Source organism: Tachyglossus aculeatus, chromosome X1, assembly GCF_015852505.1.
Source record: "Tachyglossus aculeatus isolate mTacAcu1 chromosome X1, mTacAcu1.pri, whole genome shotgun sequence".
NCBI lineage: Eukaryota > Metazoa > Chordata > Mammalia > Monotremata > Tachyglossidae > Tachyglossus > Tachyglossus aculeatus.
This window is the reverse complement of record NC_052101.1, coordinates 86170444-86193724: the sequence shown is the minus strand read 5'-3', so window position 1 is coordinate 86193724 and position 23281 is coordinate 86170444. Positions and strand designations below refer to the sequence as shown.

Genomic DNA, 23281 nt, shown 5'->3' with positions numbered 1-23281 from the left:
CCTACCAAGAAGTCAGTTACACAAATTTCTATACGAACCAAGCACAAAGGGATGAAAACAGGCCCTGCTAACTGATACTCTTTTCTTTTAGATACTGGATATGTGGACCAGTGCTTATTTTCATTGAGCACTTACAATATGTAGAGCACTGTACTAAACGCCTCGGCGAGTACAATAGAAAAGAATTAGCAGACATGTTCCCTGCCCACAATGAGCTCACAGGTTATAGTCTATCACCAAGTACTTTCTGATACAGAGAAATAAGGGTGATAAATTGGACTATGTAACCAGTAGCTCAAGTCTGCCTATGTGTTCTGAACTTGGAAGTACAAACCAAAAGAAGTTATCAGATCTCAAAAGAACTATAATCTAATAGCCTCAACAAAGATTTTAGCTCAGTCTCATTTTCCATTTGTTAGATTTCTTATGAAATATTTACTGCAGACACAATGCTTGGTTTAGATGAAAAAAAAATCTATTCAATAGTAAAGGTTACCAACACAGTGAAAATGAGAGATTTCAGGGTACTGATGTAGTAAGAAAACATAACAATTTTGTTCCCTGTCCTAAAGCATATATTTAAACTGGGAGGTGAAAAAAAAAGATGTTTCTTAAAAATAGTATCCCAAATATATAAATTACTTTGCTCCTTAATTACCTAATAATTCTACTAGAAATGTAGCATGAAACCTTACATTTTTCATATCTGTATTCGCCACTCTGTCTCTCCCTTGCCATAAACCAAGAAAAGCATGAAGACCATCCGAATTTGGGAAGGCAGTGTAGAAAGGATCACCCATTTCCCCACTATGGAGTCTGCTCGTATATTCTGCAAAAACTAGGTTCAGTAGACCCTGACTCTTGCTCCTAGTTGTCAGTGTGGTAAATTAGGTTGGTCTCAGAGCAAGGCAAAATGCTGGGAGGTTAGCACCACAGGGCATGTGCCCTGGCAAAGTTCACATCTCATTCCTGTGGCTCTGCCCTGCCCCAACCCCAAAGGCAGCCCAAATGGGAAGCAGGTCCAGGGGAGATGAAGGGTCGGGTAAGCTCAGTGCCATTTCAGGCACTGAGAACTCCAGCCCAGGCCCGAGTCATCTCTGGCCAGAAGGACGCAAACCTGGGGCTCCATTCTGATTTAGTATCTGGTCGGCTCCAGTTCAATGCAAGCGTGCCCCGCAATGGAAGTCGACTCCTGGGACTGACCCTGGTACTCTTTGGTGCTCTGGATTGGGCATAACAAGTGAGATCTCTCCAACTGTGAAAATCTAGTATATCATTCCCCTTTCCCCACTGCAATTTCAATGTGTTTGGGTGGCATTGTCATCATCATATCTGTTACGTGCTTCCTACATGCCAAGCAATGGATTAAGTGCTGGGGGAGATACGATACAGGCAGACTGGACACAGTACCGTGTCCCACCTGGTGCTCACAGTCTAAGGGGGGGAAGGAGAACAGGTTGTTTAATCCCCATTTTATAGATGAGGAACCCGAGGCCCAGAAAAATGAAGTGACTTAAAGTCACACAGCAGGTAAGTGGCAGAGCTGGGATTAGAACCCGGGTCTACTGACTCCTGTGCCTGTGCCTTTTCCACTAGGCGACATTGCTTCGCTAAGTCACATTTGTACACCAATAATCAATCACATTTATTGACTGCTTACTGCATGCAGAACACTGTACTAAACACTTAGGAGAGTACAGTATAACAGAATAATAATCATCATCAATAGCAGGATCATTGAATGTATCCTTAGCATCTTGCTGCCTTCCTGAGGCACACCCCAATTTTATTCATTGCCAAATGGTTTAAATATTCTCAATTCTCATTTCAAGAAATTTCCCTGTCTTATTCCTTTTTCCCAATTATCAGCATGGTTATCTTTATAAATTCTTGCTTTTTCCCAGCTTCATTTCATAAGGTAGTCACCCTCAGAGTTATTGAATGAGAGTATTAAAACCAGAGCTGAAAATGAACTGGAACCGATTTGAAAGTTGTTTCCCCAGCACAGATGCCCAAGTGGTCCCGGGCTGGGGAGGGACTGAGTAGCTGGTGTCACCAGCAGCCAGTGTCCCACCACTCCCATTTTTTTAACTCCACCCTGAGGCCCTGGGCTGCATGACTGATGTGCCTTTGGAGCCAGAAGTATTGGGTGATGGGAAGAGGGGGTATTGGAGGTGGAGCCAAGGTAGCAGCTCTAACTCTCTGCCTTCTGCTGGCAGGACAAATGCTCTAGCCTGGTCTTGGAACCCGTGGGGCTGATCTAGGCCCTTCCCTTCCCGGTGGTCTGGCATGACCCCCCTTCACTCTTCTGCTAACCTCCCCCACGCCGCCTCCCCAACTACACATACACACACACATACCCTCTCACTGCTGTCAGCCATGCTGCCAAGAGCAGTTGGAAAATATATATATTTTTACTTTCACCCTTGATTAAAACTATTACATAATCAAGCTCTATGGTAAACTCACTGTATGGTCAATTATAGTAAATGCTCCTAAGGTAGTCCGGTATAATGTTTTTTTAATCCACCCAATTTTATCTTTCTTTCAACCTAATTGACAATACATTTACAAACCAATTCAAACTCTCTTCTTAAGTTCTAATAATGTATTTCCGAGTAATAGTTGGTTTGCTACAGCACTTGATTTTCCAGTTTTTCCAACCCAGCACTCTGTAATTTGTTCCATTTATAATAGGTAGCTGAAATGGGCAGACTGAATTCTTCTTGTTCCATATGCTGCACCGATAACAATAAAACTCCTCACAGCATAGTAGTTGCATTCTTGGAAAATGCTGTGTCTTACAAATCAAGGAGTCAATGAGGGGTGAGGTAGAAAACAGGCCTCAAGATTCCACTTCTCATTCATTCATTCAATCGCATTTATTGAGTGCTTACTGTGTGCAGAGCACTGTACTAAGCGCTTGGGAAGTACAAGTTGGCAACATATAGAGATGGTCCCTATCCAACAACGGGCTCACAGTCTAGAAGGGGGAGACAGACAACAAAATACAACATATTAACAAAATAAAATAAATAGAATAGTGAATATGTACAAGTAAAATAGAGTAATAGATCTGTACAAACATATATACAGGTGCTGTGGGGAGGGGAAGGAGGTAGGGCGGGGGGGATGGGGAGGAGGATCTGAGGGTGGTGATATGGACCTGGACCTGGGTCCCTGTAGCCCTGATTTAAGTGCTTAGGCCAGTGCTCTGCACAGAGTAAATGCTCAATCAATACCACTGATGGTGGGATGGAAGTCCAAACCCTTCCGGAGCCTCTCTATATTGGCACAGCTGGGGACCCAGTGTCCAAGAAGATCTCGGAGGGCAAACAGCCATGTCTCTTGGGAATGGAGATGCCTGGGAGCTAAAGACAAGCTACTCAAGGTTTGCTTGTATTGCTCCTGGAATCGCAATGTGCCTTCAGACCACTGCCTGCCACAGCAGAACGGATCTCTCCATGGCATGCCAGATAGGGTGCAGGGAGAAGCAACTATATTTGGCTTTCCCTAAATCTTACCAAAGCATTTGGGCCCTTTGGTATTCCTGGGCCCTGGCAATTACTTAGTGACTTTAGCTGCCCTGAGAAGTTCACTGAGAGTCTGAGACTGCTCCAAGATGGCCTTAGCAGTTAGGTCAGAGATGGGGGTGCTCTGCAGCAGACATGTGTGGCAGAGTCAGGATTAGAACCCTGGTCCTTCTGCCTCCCAGCCTCATGCTCTATTCCACTAAGCCACACTACTGAATCAAAGCAGCAAACATGTACTTTGGGAGACTTTCAATCAGTCGATAATGGTATTTCTTGAGCATGTAAGTATGTGCAAAGGAGTGGACTACACACTTGAGGGAGGACAAAACAACAGAGCTGGTAGACACATTCCCTGCCCACAAGGAGCTTACAGTTCAAATGGAGTGTGGCAGCACCATGGACTTCAGACTACACTAAAGGTCTACAGACCTAGCGTGCTCTTTAGCCTTCTTCCATATACTGCTGTTGGAGCTGGACCCCCTTCAAGTGCCACACCCAGCTCCTTGAGCAGTTCCACTAGCCTCACTTACATGCTAAACCCCACGCCAAACAATAAAGTCTGAGAATGAAAACAGACTCCTAGCAGTGAAGCTATGCTCACCTCCAAATTGCATTGTTGGGAGGGACACATGAGGAGGAGCACGTAATCAATAGGATGGGGTGGCGGGGGGGGGGGGGGGGGGGGAGATGGCTGAGGAAATGTTTGGGTGATGCAGTAAAGCTCAGCCTCAGAAAAGGTGACTTGAAGCTGAAAGTGGGGAGACAACTGTAGTAGACAAGCCAGACAGGCGCACTGCAATTCAAAAACATGTGGCTCTTTGTGCGTGGAAGCTTTGAGAGGACTGTGAGACCAAGTGGCAAACACAAAATCAGTATAAGGTGCTGATAACTGCAAATGAGAAGCAGCATGGCCTAGTGGATAGAGCCTGGGCTTGGAGTCAGAAGGACCTGGGTTCTCATCCCAGCTTTGCCACTTTTCTGCTGTGAGACTTTGGGCAAATCATTTCACTTCTCTGGGCCTCAGTTCCCTCGTTAGTAAAATAGGAATTAAGATTGTAAGCCCCATGTGGGACAGGGACTGTGTCCAACCTGATTAGCTTGTATCTACCCCAGTGCTTACTACAGTGCCTGGCACAGAGTAAGAGCTTAATAGACACCATTAAAAAAACCCACATACCACAAAACACCAAAAAAGGTACAGTCTTCGTGAGTACATAACGTAGTCAGCAACAGTCTTTTCTGCTACACTCACACCCATAGGGAAACCTTCCTTGTCAGTGGGGTAATTTCAACTATAGATAAAAAGACTGGACTGGAGACTATTTTGCAGAGGGAACCATCCGTGTGGAGGGGGAAGGGCTTCATCCTTATTCAGAACAACCAAGTTTCATTTCTGCTTCAAGTTTGGCTTGATTGTTCATTAGCGAGGGCAGCCATGTGGGGAGGATTGGGCTTACTGTGTTCTACTTACAGGGATTTCTTTCTTCCCCATTATTCCCACTTAGCATCCCACGGCTGGAAGGGACCTCAACATGCCTTCTATTTCATTCTCCTGCCTCCAGGCAAGGCTGAGCTAAACCTTCCTTTGAAGTCCTGATGTCTAAATCAGTAATATGAAGTGCTGATGTCTAAAATCAGTAATAACATCTTTTTTCTAGTTCCTAAAGAAAAGGTCTGGTGAATTATCAATAATTTCCTCTCTCAGGATGCCGACCTCTCCACTCCTGCCCTTAAGACTTCCTTTTCAATCATGCTTGGCCAAATTAAGTCAAGCAGAGAACATCCAACTGTCCAACCACTTAAACTACTTATTTTAGCCATTTAATAGTACAATTTTTATAGCTTGAGGATTAAGCTCCACTGGCAGCCAGGAAACATAGGGCAGGTATCACAGTTTCAACTTTCTCTGTGTTCCCCAAGCACCTAATACAGTTCTACATCCAGCTGATGCTCAACTGCTGGTGATGCTGATTTGCATTTCACATCTGCATGGTATTCTAGAACATTGGATGTTTCATAATGAATCCTTAAAAGTTCTTCAGGTGTGGGAGGGGCAGGGGAAGCGGCTCAAGGGGGAGAGATATTAAAAGCTTTTTGTCTGTGAACTACAGTGCTTCATAAGGAATTCCTTGTCAACCGAGGATTAGTTTCTTTCTCCAAATCTTACAGAGAAAAATATGGAATAAATACATTTGTTCAGATTTTACACTTTTTTGAATTCCTTCTGGAGAGAACACAAGCTAATGGAATAAACAGCCAAACTCACTAATAATAATGATGACATTTATTATTTACTATGTGCTAAACTCTGTGCTAAGCACCAGGGACACTAAACCCCTCAGAACAGCTGCAACAGCTGATAATGCCTCATTTATTTCTTGCTCCAAAATTACTCAAAGTTTTTCATACATAGTCTACAAGTTCATCTCTATTGACAGGTAATCTTTGATACAGGTGACTGTCAAGACAGGTTTCACTGCAATTGGATTTTCATCAGTTTTCACTTCACTTTTTGCTTTTAATTGTAAATCAATTTTGATTTATGATATGCTTCTCCACCATTTCTATGCTAAATAAGGAAAGTGGAGGAAATAATTAACTGCTAATAATTATTTTTTAAAAACCCTCTGGTGTAGAACACTATCAAAGGCCTTTGGAAAATCTCTCTCCTAAACCTACTTCTCCTAACTTTCCCATCTCTGTCAATTCCACCACAATCACAACCGTACCTGTCACCGAATCCTGCAAACTTGGTGTCATCCTGATTTCATTCCCACATTCGATTTCTAAATTCTCTGGTTCTTCCTCCACAACATTTTCCTCACACACCTCTTCCACCAACTTGCTCCAAGCTCTTGTCTCCTCACCAGTCTTCCTCCCTTCAGCCTCATCCCCCTTCAGTTTCCACTAAACGCTGCTGTTAGGATTATCTTCCTGAAACGCCATTTGGCACCCGATGTTCCACTCTGCCAAACCTCCAATGGCTAGCCATCTTCCTCCATGGCAAGCAAAAATTCCCCACAACTGGCTTTAAGGCTCACCACCAGTTCTGCCCATCTCAAATATCAGCTATCTTCATCCACTAGTCTCCATCTTGCACTCTGCTCTCCTCCAAAACTGTATCTCTTTCCTGATGCTCCTCTAGCTTCCATCCCCATCCCACTGCTGATCCCTCATTCACACTGTTCTCCAGGCCTAGAACTCCTCCCTCCCTAAATCCAACAGACCATAATCAATTAATCAAGGTATTTAACCAATGCCTACTGTGTGCAGAGCACTGTACTACGCCTGTCTTTCTCCCCCTCATTAGACAGACAACTTATCGAGGGCAAAGATACGTGTCTTACTTCGGTTTTATTTTCCCAAGCACTTAGTTCGTGCTTCCCATGAAGGTCCTTAATAAATATTACTGATGGATTAAATGCAACCTCTGCCTACTTCTGTGTTCTGAAAAGAGAAAGCATGTTCTATAAAATTAATTACATACACATAAAAACCAAGTCCATATGGCAGTATATGTCATATCTGCCATTTCAAAATAGGCACTCAGACTAAAAAATGACTCTTGCCAGCAATTCGCTTAAATGCTATTTTTGCAGATAATATGCTGAATTAAAGATGCCAGTCCTTCACTTGGGATCACGGCACTTAGAGCTGGGCGAGTACTGAGAAAGCTCAACCCTGCAATGCCAAATTGAAAGGTAATCAGTTAGAGTGCTTTTCTTGGAGGAGAATGAAACACACCTGGCCAATATATTCGAAAGACCAAGGAGAGACACAAAAGTTGTTTTGTTTTATAGCTTGCAGCTGAATATGAATTCTAAAGTGTTTTCTGAAAAGACTCAGCAGGACTAATAGGCTCCATTTGCATTTGCTATCTCTTTCCCTGTAGTTGAAATAAATATGTTGATGGAGGTTTGGTCAAACTACCTCTTCCTTCTCCCCATCAATGTGCACATCTATGACACAAGGGTATAATTTAAGCTCTGCACACAAATTTCCTGGAAGTATTATTTTTATAAACATAAGGGATACATACAAGGGCATTCAGTTTATGAATTTCCAAGCCAACCAATAAGCAAGAGACCTGAAAGCAATATAGTATAAATGATTTAAAAATGATGAGAAATGTGACCTCACTTGGTGGCTCATTACTTTATAGTACATAAGCTAGCTAGGAATTTATTTTTATGTTGACTAATTATAGGGACTCTTCATCTTAAAGGAGTGAAAATAATAATTCACTTTACTTAGGATCAGTTCCTAAAACAACTGGATTCTTCAAATTGTGATCAATTCATTTTATTGAAACTGGCCTAAAATTGCACAGCATCACTACATTAAGCTAAACAATTAGTTTCGGTGTCAAATACTTTGACCACCAAATAGAACGGTCTGTTGCCTGAGACTTTTAGCTTCAAGTCTGCATTTTTATCATGGAAATTAAAGGTCACACATACACAAAGACAAGTTATTTACAACAGTGCAGTTTTTAAAATGGTAGAAATCTTATGTGTGACTGCATCCTTGGGAGTAGGGTCGGGGGGTAGGAGCGACCACCACATAACTTCCAGTCAGTCCCAGAAAGTTTTATTGAGTGAGACTGGAGAAGTGCTTTGAATGATGGGAGAGAGGAAAGTAGCCAAGCAGAGAAGGGTGAAGGATGTGTGTAAATACAATTGAATGAATGAATGAATTTATTGAGCGCTTACTGTGTGCAGAGCACTGAACTAAGTGCTTGGAAAGTACAATTCAGCAACAGAGACAATCCCTACCCAACAATGGGCTCACAGTCTAGAAGCGGGGATACAGACATCAAAATAAGGAAACAGGCATCAGCAGCATCAATATAAATAGAATTATAGATATATACACATTAATAAAATAGAATAATAAATATGTACATATATACACAAGTGTTGTGGGATGGGGAAGGGGGTAGAGCAGAGGAAGGTGAGGGAGTCGGGGCGATGGGGAAGGGAGGAGGATCAGAGGAAAAGGGGGGCTTAGGCTGGGAAGGCCTCCTGGAGGAGGTGAGCTTTCAGTAGGGCTTTGAAGGGAGGGAAGTGTGCTAGTTTGGCAGGTTGAGGAGGGAGGGCATTCCAGGCCAGAGGTACGTGAGGCAGGGGTCGACAGCGGGACAGGCAAGAACAAGGCATAGTGAGAAGGTTAATGGCAGAGGAGTGGAGTGTGCGGGCTGGGCTGTAGAAGGAGAGAAGGGAGGTAAGGTAGGAGGGGGCATGGTGATGGAGAACTTTGAATCCAATAGTGAGGAGTTACCTCATCTGTAAAATGGGGATTGAGACTGTGAGCCTCATATGGGACAGGGACTGTATCCAACTCGATTTGCTTGAAATCTACCCCAGTGCTTAGTACAGTGCCTGGCACATAGTAAGCACTTAAATACCATCACAACCTTGAGGGACCTACAAGTGCCCCAGGGAGCAGGGACAGTGCCAGACCTCCCCAGGAGGTTCTGAGAAAACCGGAGAAATGCTGGAACCAAACTGGGACCTCCAGACCTATCACAACCTTAGCATGCCTCCCAGAACCATGACTTGTCCAGGTCGAGTCTGTGGCCCGGGCTTTCCCTCTACCTCCCTGAGGCAGCCTCAGGGCACTCTCGATCCCCTGTGGGTTCAAGGTGCCTGCAAACATGGTGCCTTGGATCTTTTCTTCACTACTTACTTTGTCAATCTGGGGAAGATTGGTCTCTGGGTAGCGGCTGGGGACATGGCTGGGGACTGAGTTGGCATTGGCTGTTGCATTAAAGGCTCGACCGGAGTTGGGAAAGGAGTCCAGACAGGGAGACGACTAGGACCTACACACTCCTTGATTCTGACTGTGGGGGTTGAAGGAGAAACTGGATGAGAGCTGCAGTGCAGGCACTGGTTTAGCAGTTGTGCCTTTGCCACGCTGACTCTGAAATGGCACTGAGAAATTCTGTTCAGGCCTCCAAATCACCACACCCATGACTGGGGCTCCTTTACCCCTGGTGGAGTCCTGTGGATCTGATAGTCAAGACTTGATTTAGGAAAGGGATTTTGTGTGGGGATTCTAGCCTCATGCAAGGCTTCGGGTATGGGACGCCCACCCCTCTGAGTTGAAGTGGGAAAGCTTGGTTCCTGCCCTTGCAAACTAGTGCTCCACTGTGCTCCCCAGAAACACGTGGAGTAGATATTTTCTGCTGTTTGGGGGAGAGAGCCAATATGCTTTCCAAAAACACTCACTAGGATTGATTTAAAGCAAGTGGGAATTTTTAACAGAGGAAGATATTTGATTTTTCCTAGCACTACAGAAATTATGGCCAATAGACTGTGAACCCAAACCATGAGAAAGTAAAAACGGATTCCAATTTAGCCAAAGAGAACAGAATACCGCAAGGGAGGCCCCGAGAAATAGTATCTGATTTCTCCACCAGATTTTTTGGGAGCCCTAAACATTAAAAATCATATCAGTCAATAAGGAATTTAAAGAGCACGAACTATTTACAATGTTAGAACTTACGGGAAGCTAAATGACCTGAGATAGACTTTATAAAAATTATTTACTTTGCAATGCCTGTCATTCAAGGATCTCAGAGTGCTTTACCAACCACTGGGCTGCAAGGAATTTATAATGACTACCATATTTTGCTATGGTAGTAGGAGAGATTAGTGAGGCCAACTGTAATTTCTAGAATAGGCAATTAGCCAGTAATCAGGCTGCTTCAGCACTTCCAAATAATCACAGAGCTTTAGATTTCCTCTTCAAATGAACCACACACACATATACACACACAGACACACCCCATACACACATACACAGTCTCCTGGGGACTGGGCCAAAGGAAATGGGTAAAAGTCTGCTTTTGTGGATTTTGATCAATACAGTCTACCTTCTCTTAAATCTCAGAGGTGGTCTCCAGCCCAGGAATTGAGGAGGTTTGCACATGATTAACTCCCGAACCAGTCATATGAGGGGTGTCTTAAACTAGGACTTGCAAATCTAAAATAAAATTTTCCTCACCTTCGGTTCACTATTATTATTATTATTCTAATACACTCATTAACTGATAGGCCATAATTAGGGAGAAGCCTGAAAGCTCTACATTGTTAGACTTTAGCTGAGTCTCACAGCCGAAGTTTAGCTGCAAGCACGTGTGCAACTACCAAAAGGAGTACTTTCTACTGCACATGCACACTCCATATTTCCACATGCAAATCGGGTAATTGAGTGCTTAACTCCCGGGTTTGCACAGGCAATTACCAGATTTGTGCACACCAACACTGAAGCATTTCAATAAACACTCACCCTCTAGATTCTCCAGAAAGGAGTTGGATATGAGAGCTGACTGTTGAGCCCATGTCTCTGCTGGACCTGGCGGCTGGTATTCCAAGTCAGAAATAAAATGGTCTGTGTCAGAGAAGAAGACATAACTACTGAATGGAGCAAACCAGAAAGCAGATGGAATTTAATAGTCGCGCCTCACGAGGAATTCAATTTGGGTTTGTTTTCTTCTTCGTTTGGTAGACATTGGGCAGTTTACCCTTTAACTAGATAGGAATTTAATTCAAGTTCTAATACAAGGAGGGATCCCATAATTATACATTTATTAATCAAGGGCTTCTCTAGGGTGGGTTACTGCAAAGACATTTTCTTTGAGTTACAGATCTAAATTTTTAGGGTGATGGCTGATGTAATAATTGGTAAAGGAACTTAGAGGGTCTATAATGGGTTACAGTGATTCTAAAAATTGGGCACCTTTAAATGAAAGTGCAATGCAAACAGTAATTCTCAGTTAGCCTAAAAGGTACAATTATCACAAACAGGGTCACTGCTTTAAATTCACAGATTATGTAACACATAAGCAGAGTGAACAGAGGCAGGAATTTTGGAATGACATCCTCCTTTGACCCTGCCTCCAGCTTTGATGCTGACTCTTTCTTGGGCTTCGATGAGCCACGTTTTGGTTTTGGGATATTTAACCAAGACAGCTTCTGGAGTAGTCTCAGTTTAACATGGGGCAGCCCAGGCTGCAGTCTGCTGTTACACTGCCGAGTACTCTAACTTTGGTTCGAGACTAGCAGAAAGAACCCCGGCGTGTGAGGGTATGGCAGAAATAACAAGGGACAAAAAGCAGAGCTGGGACCCGGGACCGGGTAGCATGAGATGAGAGAAGGAGCAAGACAGGGGGAACAAGACATCTCCATCTGGATGTCTGCCCGCCATCTAAAACTCAGCATGTCCAAGACTGAACTCCTTATCTTCCCTCTCAAACCCTGCCCTCTCCCTGACTTTCCCATCACTGTTGACGGCACTTCCATCCTTCCCGTCTCACAAGCCCGCAACCTTGGTGTCGTCCTCGACTCTGCTCTCTCGTTCACCCCTCACATACAATTCGTCACCAAAACCTGCCGGTCTCACCTCCGCAACATTGCCAAGATCTGCCCTTTCCTCTCCATCCAAACCGCTACACTGCTCGTTCAATCGCTCATCCTATCCCGACTGGATTACTGCATCAGTCTCCTCTCTGATCTTCCATCCTCCTGTCTCGCCCCTCTTCAATCCATACTTCACGCCGCTGCCTGGATCATCTTTTTGCAGAAACACTCTGGGCATGTTACTCCCCTCCTCAGAAATCTCCAGTGGCTACCAATCAACCTACACATCAGGCAAAAACTCCTCACCCTCGGCTTCAAGGCTCTCCATCACCTCACCCCCTCCTACCTCACCTCCCTTCTCTCCTTCTACAGCCCAGCCCGCACCCTCTGCTCCTCTGCCGCTAATCTCACTGTGCCTTGTTCTCTCCTGTCCCGCCGTCGACCCCCGGCCCACATCCTCCCCCTGGCCTGGAATGCCCTCCCTCCGCACATCCGCCAAGCTAGCTCTCTTCCTCCCTTCAAGGCCCTACTGAGAGCTCACCTCCTCCAGGAGGCCTTCCCAGACTGAGCCTCCTCCTTCCTCACCCCCTCCTCCCCCTCCCCATCTCCCCAGCCTTACCTCCTTCCCCTCCCCACAGCACCTGTATATATGTATATATGTTTGTATGTATTTATTACTCTATTTTATTTGTACATATTTATTGTATCTATTTTATTTTGTTAATATGTTTTGCTTTGTTGTCTGTCTCCCCCTTCTAGACTGTGAGCCCACTGTTGGGTAGGGACTGTGTCTATATGCTGCCAACTTGTACTTCCCAAGCGCTTAGTACAGTGCTCTGCACACAGTAAGCACTCAATAAATACGATTGAATGAATGAATGAATGAATGAGAAGATATAAGAGATGGGCAGGGAGAGGAGGCTCAAGGGAGAGGCAGGAGACAATAGGGAGGACCCTAGAGAAGCAGCATGGCTCAGTGGAAAGAGCCCGGGCTTGGGAGTCAGAGGCCATGGGTTCTAATCCCAGCTCCACCACTTGTCAGCTGTGTGACTTTGGGCAAGTCACTTTACTTCTCTGTTCCTCAGTTACCTCATCTGTAAAATGGGGATTAAGACTGTGAGCCCCATTTGGGACAACCTGATTACCTTGTATTTCCCCCCCGCCCCCCCCCACCCCGGTGCTTAGTACAGTGCTCGACACATAGTAAGCGCTTAACAACTATTATTATTATTATTATGGGACAGGATCATGACAGAAATGTTTATCTTCTGTGGCTACTCTTGTCCCAGCCTCCCTGGCACGGCTGTGAGCCCGTTGTTGGATAGGGATTTTCTCTATAATAATAATGGTATTTGTTAAGCGCTTACTATGTGCCAAGTACTGTTGTTGCCAAACTGTACTTTCCAAGCGCTTAGTACAGTGCTCTGCACACAGTAAGCACTCAATAAATATGACTGAATGAATGAATGAATAAATACCATCATCATGGTTGCCGTAGGCCAAAGAGGGACCTGGGCAGTTCAAATTGTTGGCAAGTGGGAGGGGAACTGGTCATTTCTGCTGTGGCAGTTGAGAGGGGATTCCATCGGAGTGCAGGGAGCATGCTCCTAGCTCATGCCCCGCTGTATTCCAAACCCTTCCAGTCAACTGCCAACCAACACCATCTTTGAGCCAATTCGATTGCTTGGACACAACCACCTGGATGGTGACAAATCCCATTTTATGTATTTGAAAGGAGGGTCTGATTTTGGAAAGCCATGCTAGTGGCAATGCTGGTCCCAATGAAGAGGCTCCAAATCCAAATTTCTGCCCCTTTCCCTTAGCCTTCCATTTAGTTTTTCATTAAAACGGGGCCAATACAGGATATATTATCGGTCTTTCAGGAGTGGGGGAACAATGAAACCATTTCTAATCCCTCTGAAGTGTGTTAGATTCATACAATCCCAAATGGCCTTCCAATTTAAGGACTGCTTTCTGTCCCCGAGCCTGTCAAAATAAAGAGTGGAGGCATTATTTTAGTATCGCCAATCCTGGCCTCCCACCTTGGAAGGGTCAAAACCCCTCCTCGCTCCAATGAGATCTGCCTTAGTTTCAGACGGTCGAGTAAATGACTGCCACATTTTTTCCTTGATATTGCCAGATTATTGCCTGTTAGGTAGATATGTTCCCAAGTCAAATGAAAAGATGGTTATTTTCACCTTGGAAGAAATATATACATACTAGGAGTTCAAGTTTGGTTCTCCTATTTGGCCCCACCATGATAAAAAAAATACCAGAATTGCTATTTTTGGCAATAGTTCATGTTCAAGAAAAACAGCTACAAATACACTTAATCTGTAGTGCCTACTATGTGCAGAGAACTCTACTAAGTGCTTGTCAGAGTGCAATAGAATTGGCAGACATAATCCCTGCCCTCGAGGAGTTGACAATGTCACAGAGAAGACAAACGGTAAAATAAATTACAGATAGGATGAAGTAATATACGTAGTCAGTAATATAGATCCTTCTCTGCATCAAGCAGAAACTCCTGACCGCTGGCTTTAAAAAGCACCCAGTCAGCTCTCTTTCACTCATTCATTCATTTAATCGTATTTAGTGAGTGCTTACTGTGTGCAGAACACTGTACTAAGCGCTTGGGAAGTACAAGTCGGCAACATATAGAGACGGTCCCTAATCAACAACGGGCTCACAGTCTAGAAGGGGGAGACAGACAACAAAACAAAACATGTAGACAGGTGTCAAAATCGTCAGAACAAACAGAATTAAAGCTATATGCACATCATTAACAAAATAAATGGAATACTCTTCCCCCTAGTTATCTCCGCTTCACTCCCACTACACCCCAGTTTGCACACTTTGCTCCTCAAATCGATCGAAGGCAGTTACCAGGTGCTTTCCGTGCACGGAGCACTGGCTCTTGGGACTGAAGCCAATCTACTGATTTAGTTTCTCTCGCTGCTGACATCTTGCTCCCACCCAGCAGACCACTGCTCTCCCCATCTTCAAGGCCATTTTGAAATCACATCTTTTCCAGGAGGCCTTCCCTGATCAAACTCATGTCCCCACCCTATTGCCACTTCTGCTCTTGCATGTCTAATCACTTGGGTACTCACACCCTCCTGTTGAACTTCTATCCATATCTGTATATGGACAGAAAAAAGGCAGCCTGGCCTAGTGGAAAGAGCACAGGCCTGGGAGTTAAACAACTTGGATTCTAATCCCAGCTCTGCAACTCATCTGCCGTGTGACCTTGGGTAAAGTCACTTCACTGTGCCTCAGTACTCTCATCTGCAAAATGGGGATTGATCCATGTTCTCCCTCCTACTTGGACCGCGAGCCCCAGATGGGACCTGATTATCTTGTACCTACCATTTTTTACTTATCACACAGCAAGCACCTATCACAATTACTATTTTTAGTACTCTATTGCTTCCTTTTACCTGTAATTTTAGTGTCTGCCTCAGCTAGATTGTAAGCTCCTTGAAGGGAGGGATCATGTCTACTAAAGCCACTGTACTCCCAAGTGCTTAATGCAGTGTTCTGCACAGGTTACCGAGTAAGCGCTCAATAAATACTATTGATTGATATTCCCCAACTCCCATGTCAGCACTTTCACACCACCTAAGCATTTAAATGGGAGGGTGGCAGGGCTGTCAACTGTGATTGGAAAGTGGGGTGGAGGAGAAGATTTGGGAGGGAAGATGAGGAATTTTGTTTTGCACATATTGAGCTTGAGGTGCTGATGGAACACCGACATAGAGATGCACTGGAAGCAGGAGAAAATATAAGCTAGCTGGGAAAGAGAGGTTAGAGCTACCAAGGTAGATTAGGGAGTCAATCCATCAATGTCATACACTGTGCGCTTACTGTGTGCAGAGCACTGAACTAAGCACTTCGGAGAGTACAACAGAGTTGGTAGACACGTTCCCTGCCCACGATGAGTTTACAGACTCATCATCCCTAGAGGTGGATATAAACTCTAGTCTGGAAAATCCCCGTGGGAAGGGATCCTGTGTACCGACTCTAGAGTACTCTCCCAAGCGCTTACTAAGCGCAGTGCTCTGCACACAGTAAACACTCAAATATCACTGACTGGTACAGTTGAAGCCTTGGGAGTAGATGAGCTCCCCAAGGGAGTGAGTAAAAATTGTGATGAGGATCTAGGACAGAGCCTTGAGAGACAGGGACTGTGTCTAAGTCTCACCTGTGTATTTTTTCTCAGCACTTAGTGATCTGCACACAGTAAGTGCTTAATAAATGCTATTTCGACCACTACCAATAGCTGGGGGTGGGGGGAGAGGTAGAGGAAGAGCAGCCACAGAGGCTGAGAAGGAATGACCAGAGGTTAGCAGGAGAGCAAGGAGAAAACCATCAGAAAAACCAAGGTACAGTGTTTCCAAGAGTAGGGAGTGGTCCACAGGGTCGAAAGCAGCTGAGGGTTAAAGAGGATTAGGACAGAGTAGAATTCATTAGATTTGGCAAGGGGGTCATTTATATTACTATAAAATGTCACTCTGGTATCTCCCCATTAAAAATTTTATGGAACAAAATATTTCCCCCCAAATCCCTTTCAACAATCAAGCCAATGCCAAATTAAAGAAAGATGTTTTGCACCATTTCCCTGAAAGCTAAACACTTCAAGTTGGTCAAACCAAAATGGGGAGGCAAACTCCAGAGATGTGAATATTCCACAAAGAGGCCCTTTCCCCTTTTTCTTGGAATTCAAACATCTGGCTGGCCAGTGGGAATTGTGGATATCGGTAATTGTTTGCCTTCGCTTTATAGTCAGCTCCTGATTTTCCACACCGGGGGAACAAGGGAGGGGAGAGAACAGTACACGTCATAGGGAGGAAAATAATTTAAATCCTCAGACAACCAAAAAAACTAGATTTTAGCCAAATATGCTTCGACCTTACTCTCATTGAATCTATTGCCACAGCTGCAATTGAGCAAAAAAATAGATGTGGGTTTCACATCTGCCTTTGTCCCACTACCTATCCTGAAGTGGAGTTGCTAATGAACAATGAAATAGCCCAAAGAGGCAACAGGTAAGAGAGGGAAAATTTTCTATTTGTCTTATATTTTCCATGAACTGAAAGACACTGCATCCCTATCATATTTCTCAAAATCTAGTAGACAAGAGATGGGTGTAAATAGCTGATCTGTAAATTACACAAAGTCCAGGTAATTCTGGGTTAATATACTGACGTTCTTAGAAGTACATATTAATGACCCAAGAGAGATTGTGTTCCATGCAAATACCACCCATGCATTTTTGCATCTGCTAGAACCTTTGGGCCACTTACAATCTGGCCCCCAAGGAGATGCCTTGCGTTTGCAGTTTGCTTCAACCCCTACACACCCAAGGAGAAAATCTCCTCAGTTCTGGAAACAGAAGAAAACTGGGGAAAAATGTAGCATCTCAGAACTGGCAAACAAGACAAGAAAGCTAGCCAAGAGAAAAAAAAAAATCTAAAACATGGACATGTAACTCAGTGAAGCAGATGAAAAATCCCAAATTCCCTTTAAAACTCTTAGTCATATTTTCTCCATGACCTAGGTGCTCTGAGTAACACATCCACCCAAACTGAACATCTCATTTTTTAGAACCTGCCACAGTACTTGCAGTTACGGAACTTCAAAGCAGGGCACTATTGATGGTTAAATGACACATTTAACCTAATGACCTGATTAATGAATGAAAGCTCTAGTAAGTCTAAAGGATTTAAAAAAAGGTAGAATACAACATATGCTTCCCCTGCTTGTCAGCTCTACTCAAAACAACAACAGCTGTAGTTGGGTTGAATCTCTGCAACTACACAAGATTAGTTAATGCAATATATTTAGCATTGTCTGTCACGGCACAAAACCCACAGATGGTAGTGTCAGCTTTCATTGCTGCAGCAGGCCAGGGTATATTTAACCCACATCGCTTGCTCTTCATCAAGTATATCAAAAAGCAGGAAGCCGGCTAAGGGAATCGGTGGTGCCGTCTGACAGTTGTGGGGTAAGAGAGGCATTCAGAGTTGAAAAGGGGGTGGTCAAGAGGCTCAATTAATTCTTTTAATTCAACCTTAAAAGAGATGTGAAAGAGATTCCCATACCCAAATACCTTTTGGAACAGAGGAGTCCTGAAAAACTTGATCAAATTGTGGTGATCACATATGGCATTTTAGATCAAAATGGCCACCCTATCAAAAGATTGGCAGGTCACCCACATAACTCCCATCTACAAGAGGGTTCCAGAGGTGATCCTGGTAATTATAGAATGGTAAGTCTCACTGCTATACCAGGAAAATTTAACAGAATCAACGATTAAGTTGAGGATTGGTGAGCACTTTAAAATACACACCTGTTGGGGGAAAGATAACGATTTCTGTGAGGGGGAAATCATGCTATACCAATCTGTTGGCGTCAACAAGCATACATATGGCAGGAAAACAGTGGATATATAAGCAGACAGCTCAACCTCAGAGTATGGAAAAATTGCATCCTAGTAACCATTAATTCCAATGGGAATTAATTGGCTAGCAGACCGATGGTTCAAAGACACCTCCATGCCAGACATTTTTTTGAAACAAATTCCCATATTATGTTCACCACTAATAGAATGCTTTATACCCCATACCACTCCTTGTTATTTTACTCAGTGAAATACTGCAGGGTTGCAAAGACACAATGAAACACCAAGTATTGTGCAGTAAGACAGAGGCTGGGAAGTTCATCGAATCACACACTGTGTATGTGACTCTGGTCAATTGTGTTTTTCTTCACCAAATCCACTTGCACCAACATGTGGCTTGTGTTCTATCCGAGAGATTAGTGCTGTGGGCAGAGCACTTCCTAATTCTTCCACTGTGAAGAATACCGTTATAAGTAAGTCTCACTCCTATGCCAGGAAAATTAGTAGAATCACCAATTAAATTTAGGATCAGTGAGCTCTTAAAAAAAAAACAACATGATTTGTTGGGGGGAAAAGATCATATGATTTCTGTGACCATGTAACTAAGACATGTGTTACAGATCTGGGTGAATTCTGATATTTTTCAAAATGCCTTTGAAATGCTGCAGGCTTTTGAAAAAACTAAGAGAGGTTGGAGGGATGTTTCTGTCATTCTGGTAAAAAAAAAAAAAGAAATAAAGGGCAGAATTAAACGACCACTTTTAAAAGTGAAAATAAAGCTAGATCTTGGGCTAATTATATATTTTATTTATATATTTAGCTGTACATTTGGGTATTTGTTCTACTGATGTGTTTGTACTGTTGCTTCCTCCTGCTTCCACAATCTGTATATCATTTTTGTTTGTCCCCCCCATGTTAAATCGTAAGCTCCTTGAGGGCAGGGAATGTGTATTTGTCATTTTTGTATTCTCCCAAGTGTTCAGTACTGTGCCTAGCATTCTGTAGGCACTCAATAATCTTCTTCCCTCCCTGATCGCCATCTTCAAATGTTCACCCTCTAGTGGCTCCTTCCCCATCACTTTCAAACATGCAAATTAGCCCCTCCGTACTTCCTTGATTTTCATTCCCTTTACCATCTTTCCTAAGATCCCCATTCCCAGCAGGTTAATCTCACACACAGGTGCACTCCAGAAATGTGGACTGGCCAGGGTTTGGAGTTAGGAGAAAGGAGAGTGTAGGAATTGTCTGACAACAGGTCAGACTTTCAGATCTGTACTCAAGATCCTATTTGCTTAAACCAAATCCTCCACCACATTATTTATCACCTTCTAGAATCTCTTCTCTTTGCGCTTTGTTCAAGGCAATGGTTGCTCTCCTTGACATCCATCTAGATGTCAAGACTTTCCCTCTAGACTGTATGCTTGTTGGGAGCAGGGAATGTGTCTGTTATATTGTTATACTGTATTCTCCCAAATGCCTAGTACAGTGCTCTGCATACAGTAAGTGCTCAAAAAATACAATTGATTGATTGATCCATCCTCCTACTTATAAATGTTCCATCTGTTGCCATACATCCTCTCTGAAAGGATTCATTTAGTTAGCTCAGCTTCTGAGATGTTTGGACACCAAAACTTGGCATAATTCATTCATTTATTCAATTGTATTTATTGAGCGCTTACTGTGTGCAGAGCACTGTACTAAGCGCTTATAAAGCTTGAAGTTATATGACTTGGACTAGTGAGCCTTAATCATAAACCAAAAATAATAGAGTCACCCTGACATGTTGGTAGTAAAGGCCCCATGCCAGATGGACATCTACAGATAAAGACAACTAATAGCAAGAACACTGGAAATATCCAAATGGAAAGGGCATAAAAGTATGATGGCGCTGTGTGTGTGTGCGCGCACACACACATATGCACACAAGACTCCCTAGGACATCTGCGAAGGCAATGTGCAGAGGGTAGGCAGACTCTGAAGACTCACAGCTTTGCACTTCCCTCCCTACTTGGATCACGAGCCCAATGTGGGATAGGGTCTGTATCAGACCTAATGAACTTACATCTACCCAAGCTTGTAGAACAGTGCTGGATACACATTAAGTGTTTAACCCCCAACCCCACCACCCCCTCCAAAAAAAGCCCCAAGCAAGCAAAAACTCCTCATGATCAGCCTCAAGGTTCCTCCCCAACTCTCCCTATCTTACAGAGTTGCTCTCTTCACTCACTACTCCCCAGCTCACACTCTTCACTCATCTCAATCTCACCTAATTGTACCTCACTAACAATTCTCCCATGCCTGTCCCTTTGCCTGCACACTTCTTCCGGCCTGGATCTCTTTCTTTCTCACCAAATCGGATAACTACAGCCCTCCCAACATTCACCGTCCTCATAAAATCCCACTTCCTCCAACAAGCCTTCCCCAATTAACCTCCAACACCCTGAGTGATATCAACCAATCCCTAGCCCTTAGGTATCTATTAGTATCCTTCCTCAGTACTTGCATCTATGTAAATCAATTATATAGTATGAATATTCTATTTGGAAACATCAACCAGTGGTATTTATTGAGCACTTGCTCTGTGCAGAGCACTGTACTAAGCTCTTGGCAGAGTACAAAACAGTTGGCAGGCCCAATCCCTGCCCACAAGGCATGTACATTTACATTTGTCAGAGTGTAAGCTCCTTGTGGGCAGGGAACCTATCTTCTACTTGTGTAATACAATTTCCCAAACACTTAGTAAATGCACTGCATCCAGTGAGCACTCAATAAATTCCTTCGGTGAGAGTGGTCCATCTTCTTCTAGCTCTACCTAATGACTGCCCTAAAAACAGCTGCTGGCTCACCCAGCCATGAAGGATGGGGGGAGCCCCAGGGTGGTGGTGGGGGAGGGGGAGTTACTTAGAACTAGGGATAAGAGGCAGCTACTCTGGGGTGGGACGACCCAGGGCTAGTATCATGAGATAACTGCATGTAGGACACTTAATGGAGAAGAAACTCTAATGAGGGGGAACCTTGGTTGGAAACTCATTTGGAGCTCCCTGGGGGGTTAGTACTGGAGATTAATTTATTAGGAGGGGCCACCTCAGGATCAGGGCGGGCCTGGAGCTACTCAGGACTGAGAGGCAAGGAGCCACCTGAGCTCTGTTAGTACTCTTTCGCATTTTCCCATCCTTGCCCCATTTACCCATTCCTAAACTGTCTTGAGATGTTCTTCTGTGTATGGTTGCTACGCAATGAATAGCGAGGAAGTCAGCAAAGGGAGGATGGCTGGTTGGACTTGTGGACCTAGATCAATTTTCACTCTGCAGACCCCAATACCAGGGAATGGCCAAGGAAGGAAAAGACCACCATCTTAAATAAAAGCTTTGGCAATAGATCTAGGGGTACATTACTTGTTTGGATTTTGCTGCTGCAGCAGTCCAATAACCACTATCTCTGGTCAAACCAATACCTTCTAACATCCCTAAATTTTCTTCTCTATTTCCCTAACTTTCCCTTTCGTTATTATGGGCCATGTGTCCACTAATATAGGCAAATCTGCAAACTTGGGGGATTTCATTGCACACTTCTACTTCTAGAACATTGATGGAGATGTTAAACATAACCAACCCTTGCACTGATCCCTGGGGGACCCTACTGTTTACACTTCTCCATCCTGAAAAGTGGTTATTTACCTATAATTTGGCTTCCTTTTTTCTTTTTTGCTAGTTTTCTACTCATGAGAATGTTCCTTCCAATCTTCCTTTTTAAAGCCTTTAAGTGGAATTTTGTTAAAGGCCTTTTGGAACAATATATATTTTTAGGTCCACTGGTCTCTCTCTATCCATATGTTCACTGACCCCTTCAAAAAACTCCAGAAGATTTAGTGAGGCGAAAATTCCCCTCACAGAACACGTGTTGTTTTAGGCTTTCCTAAGTGTTCATCACTCTTAATTGTTGGTTTTACTAATTTGCCAGGAAGCCAGTGAGATTTACCAGCTCCTAATCCCCCAGGATCACCTCCAGAACCCTCTTTCAAGACAGGAATTTGCCAGTCTTCTGGTAATTGTTCGTAACAGCATTCTGCAATTTAGCCTCTGACTTCCTTCGAAACCTGCTTTGCACTCAGTTACTGGTCCACAAGTAGTCTATGATATTGCCAGCAGAGACAGAGAAGCAGTATGGCCTAGTGGAAACAGCACAGGCCTGGGAGTCAGAGGACTTGGATTCTAATCCCGGTTCTGCCACTTACCTGTTGTGTGACCTTGAGCTAGAGGCTTAACTGCTCTGTGTCTCAGTTTCCCATTTGTAAAATGGGGATTTAATAGCCATTCTCCCCCCCCCCCCCCCCCCCATTTAAACTGTGAGCTCCTTGTGGGACAGGGACTGTGTCCAACCTATCTTGTATCTACCCCAGCACTCGGTACTTGGTACATACTAGGTGCTTAACCAATACCTCAATTATTAGTTGTTATTATTAGTTATTAGTGTGTCTAGAATCTCCTCTCCGACTTCCAACCACTTCTCACACATGTTCCTTTAACTTGATTTACACGTCATGAGGTAGGATTCCAAAAGTCTCTCGCCTGAATCATGAGGCATTGTTGGTGCAGTACTTGTTTTGCTGCAAAGTAGTCCTTTTTTTTTATCTCTAAATCATTTCCAAGGAACCAAGCTTCAGTGACTTCACCCCACTGTGGCCTACTGCTACAATGCTTAGAGTTTCCTTTTCAATATACAACTTCCAAACATTGCCCCCTCCCTTCCTGATGCCTACTCAATTAAGTAAAATGTGTGGATTCCAGCCCATCAAAACTCAACCAGCACTGCCCTTCCTTCTTCATCAGACTAAGGGAGTAAAAAAAGAAAAAGAGTCAGTGAGTCAACAGATACCGGACAGTCCCTATGGACAGAGCAATAGACCAAGTACTGCAGAATAACCCATCCTAGCTTGGTTTGTTGTCTGCAAAATGTAAACCTCCAAAAGACACGAACAATAT

The 23281-nt window shown here is 43.8% G+C and overlaps 1 protein-coding gene across 3 annotated transcripts in view; it reads right to left on the bottom strand.

Moving 5' to 3' along the window:
- Positions 1–23281, bottom strand: part of NFATC3 (nuclear factor of activated T cells 3) — a 196789-nt gene that overhangs the window by 8540 nt on the left and 164968 nt on the right. For 2 of the 3 annotated variants that reach the window (XM_038771966.1, XM_038771969.1), the window contains exon 10: positions 10827–10928. The exons of the other annotated variant lie outside the window; for it this stretch is intronic. In XM_038771966.1, coding sequence (XP_038627894.1) covers positions 10827–10928 — 102 coding nt within the window. The remainder of the gene's footprint in view (positions 1–10826; positions 10929–23281) is intronic. 3 annotated transcript variants of the gene reach the window in all.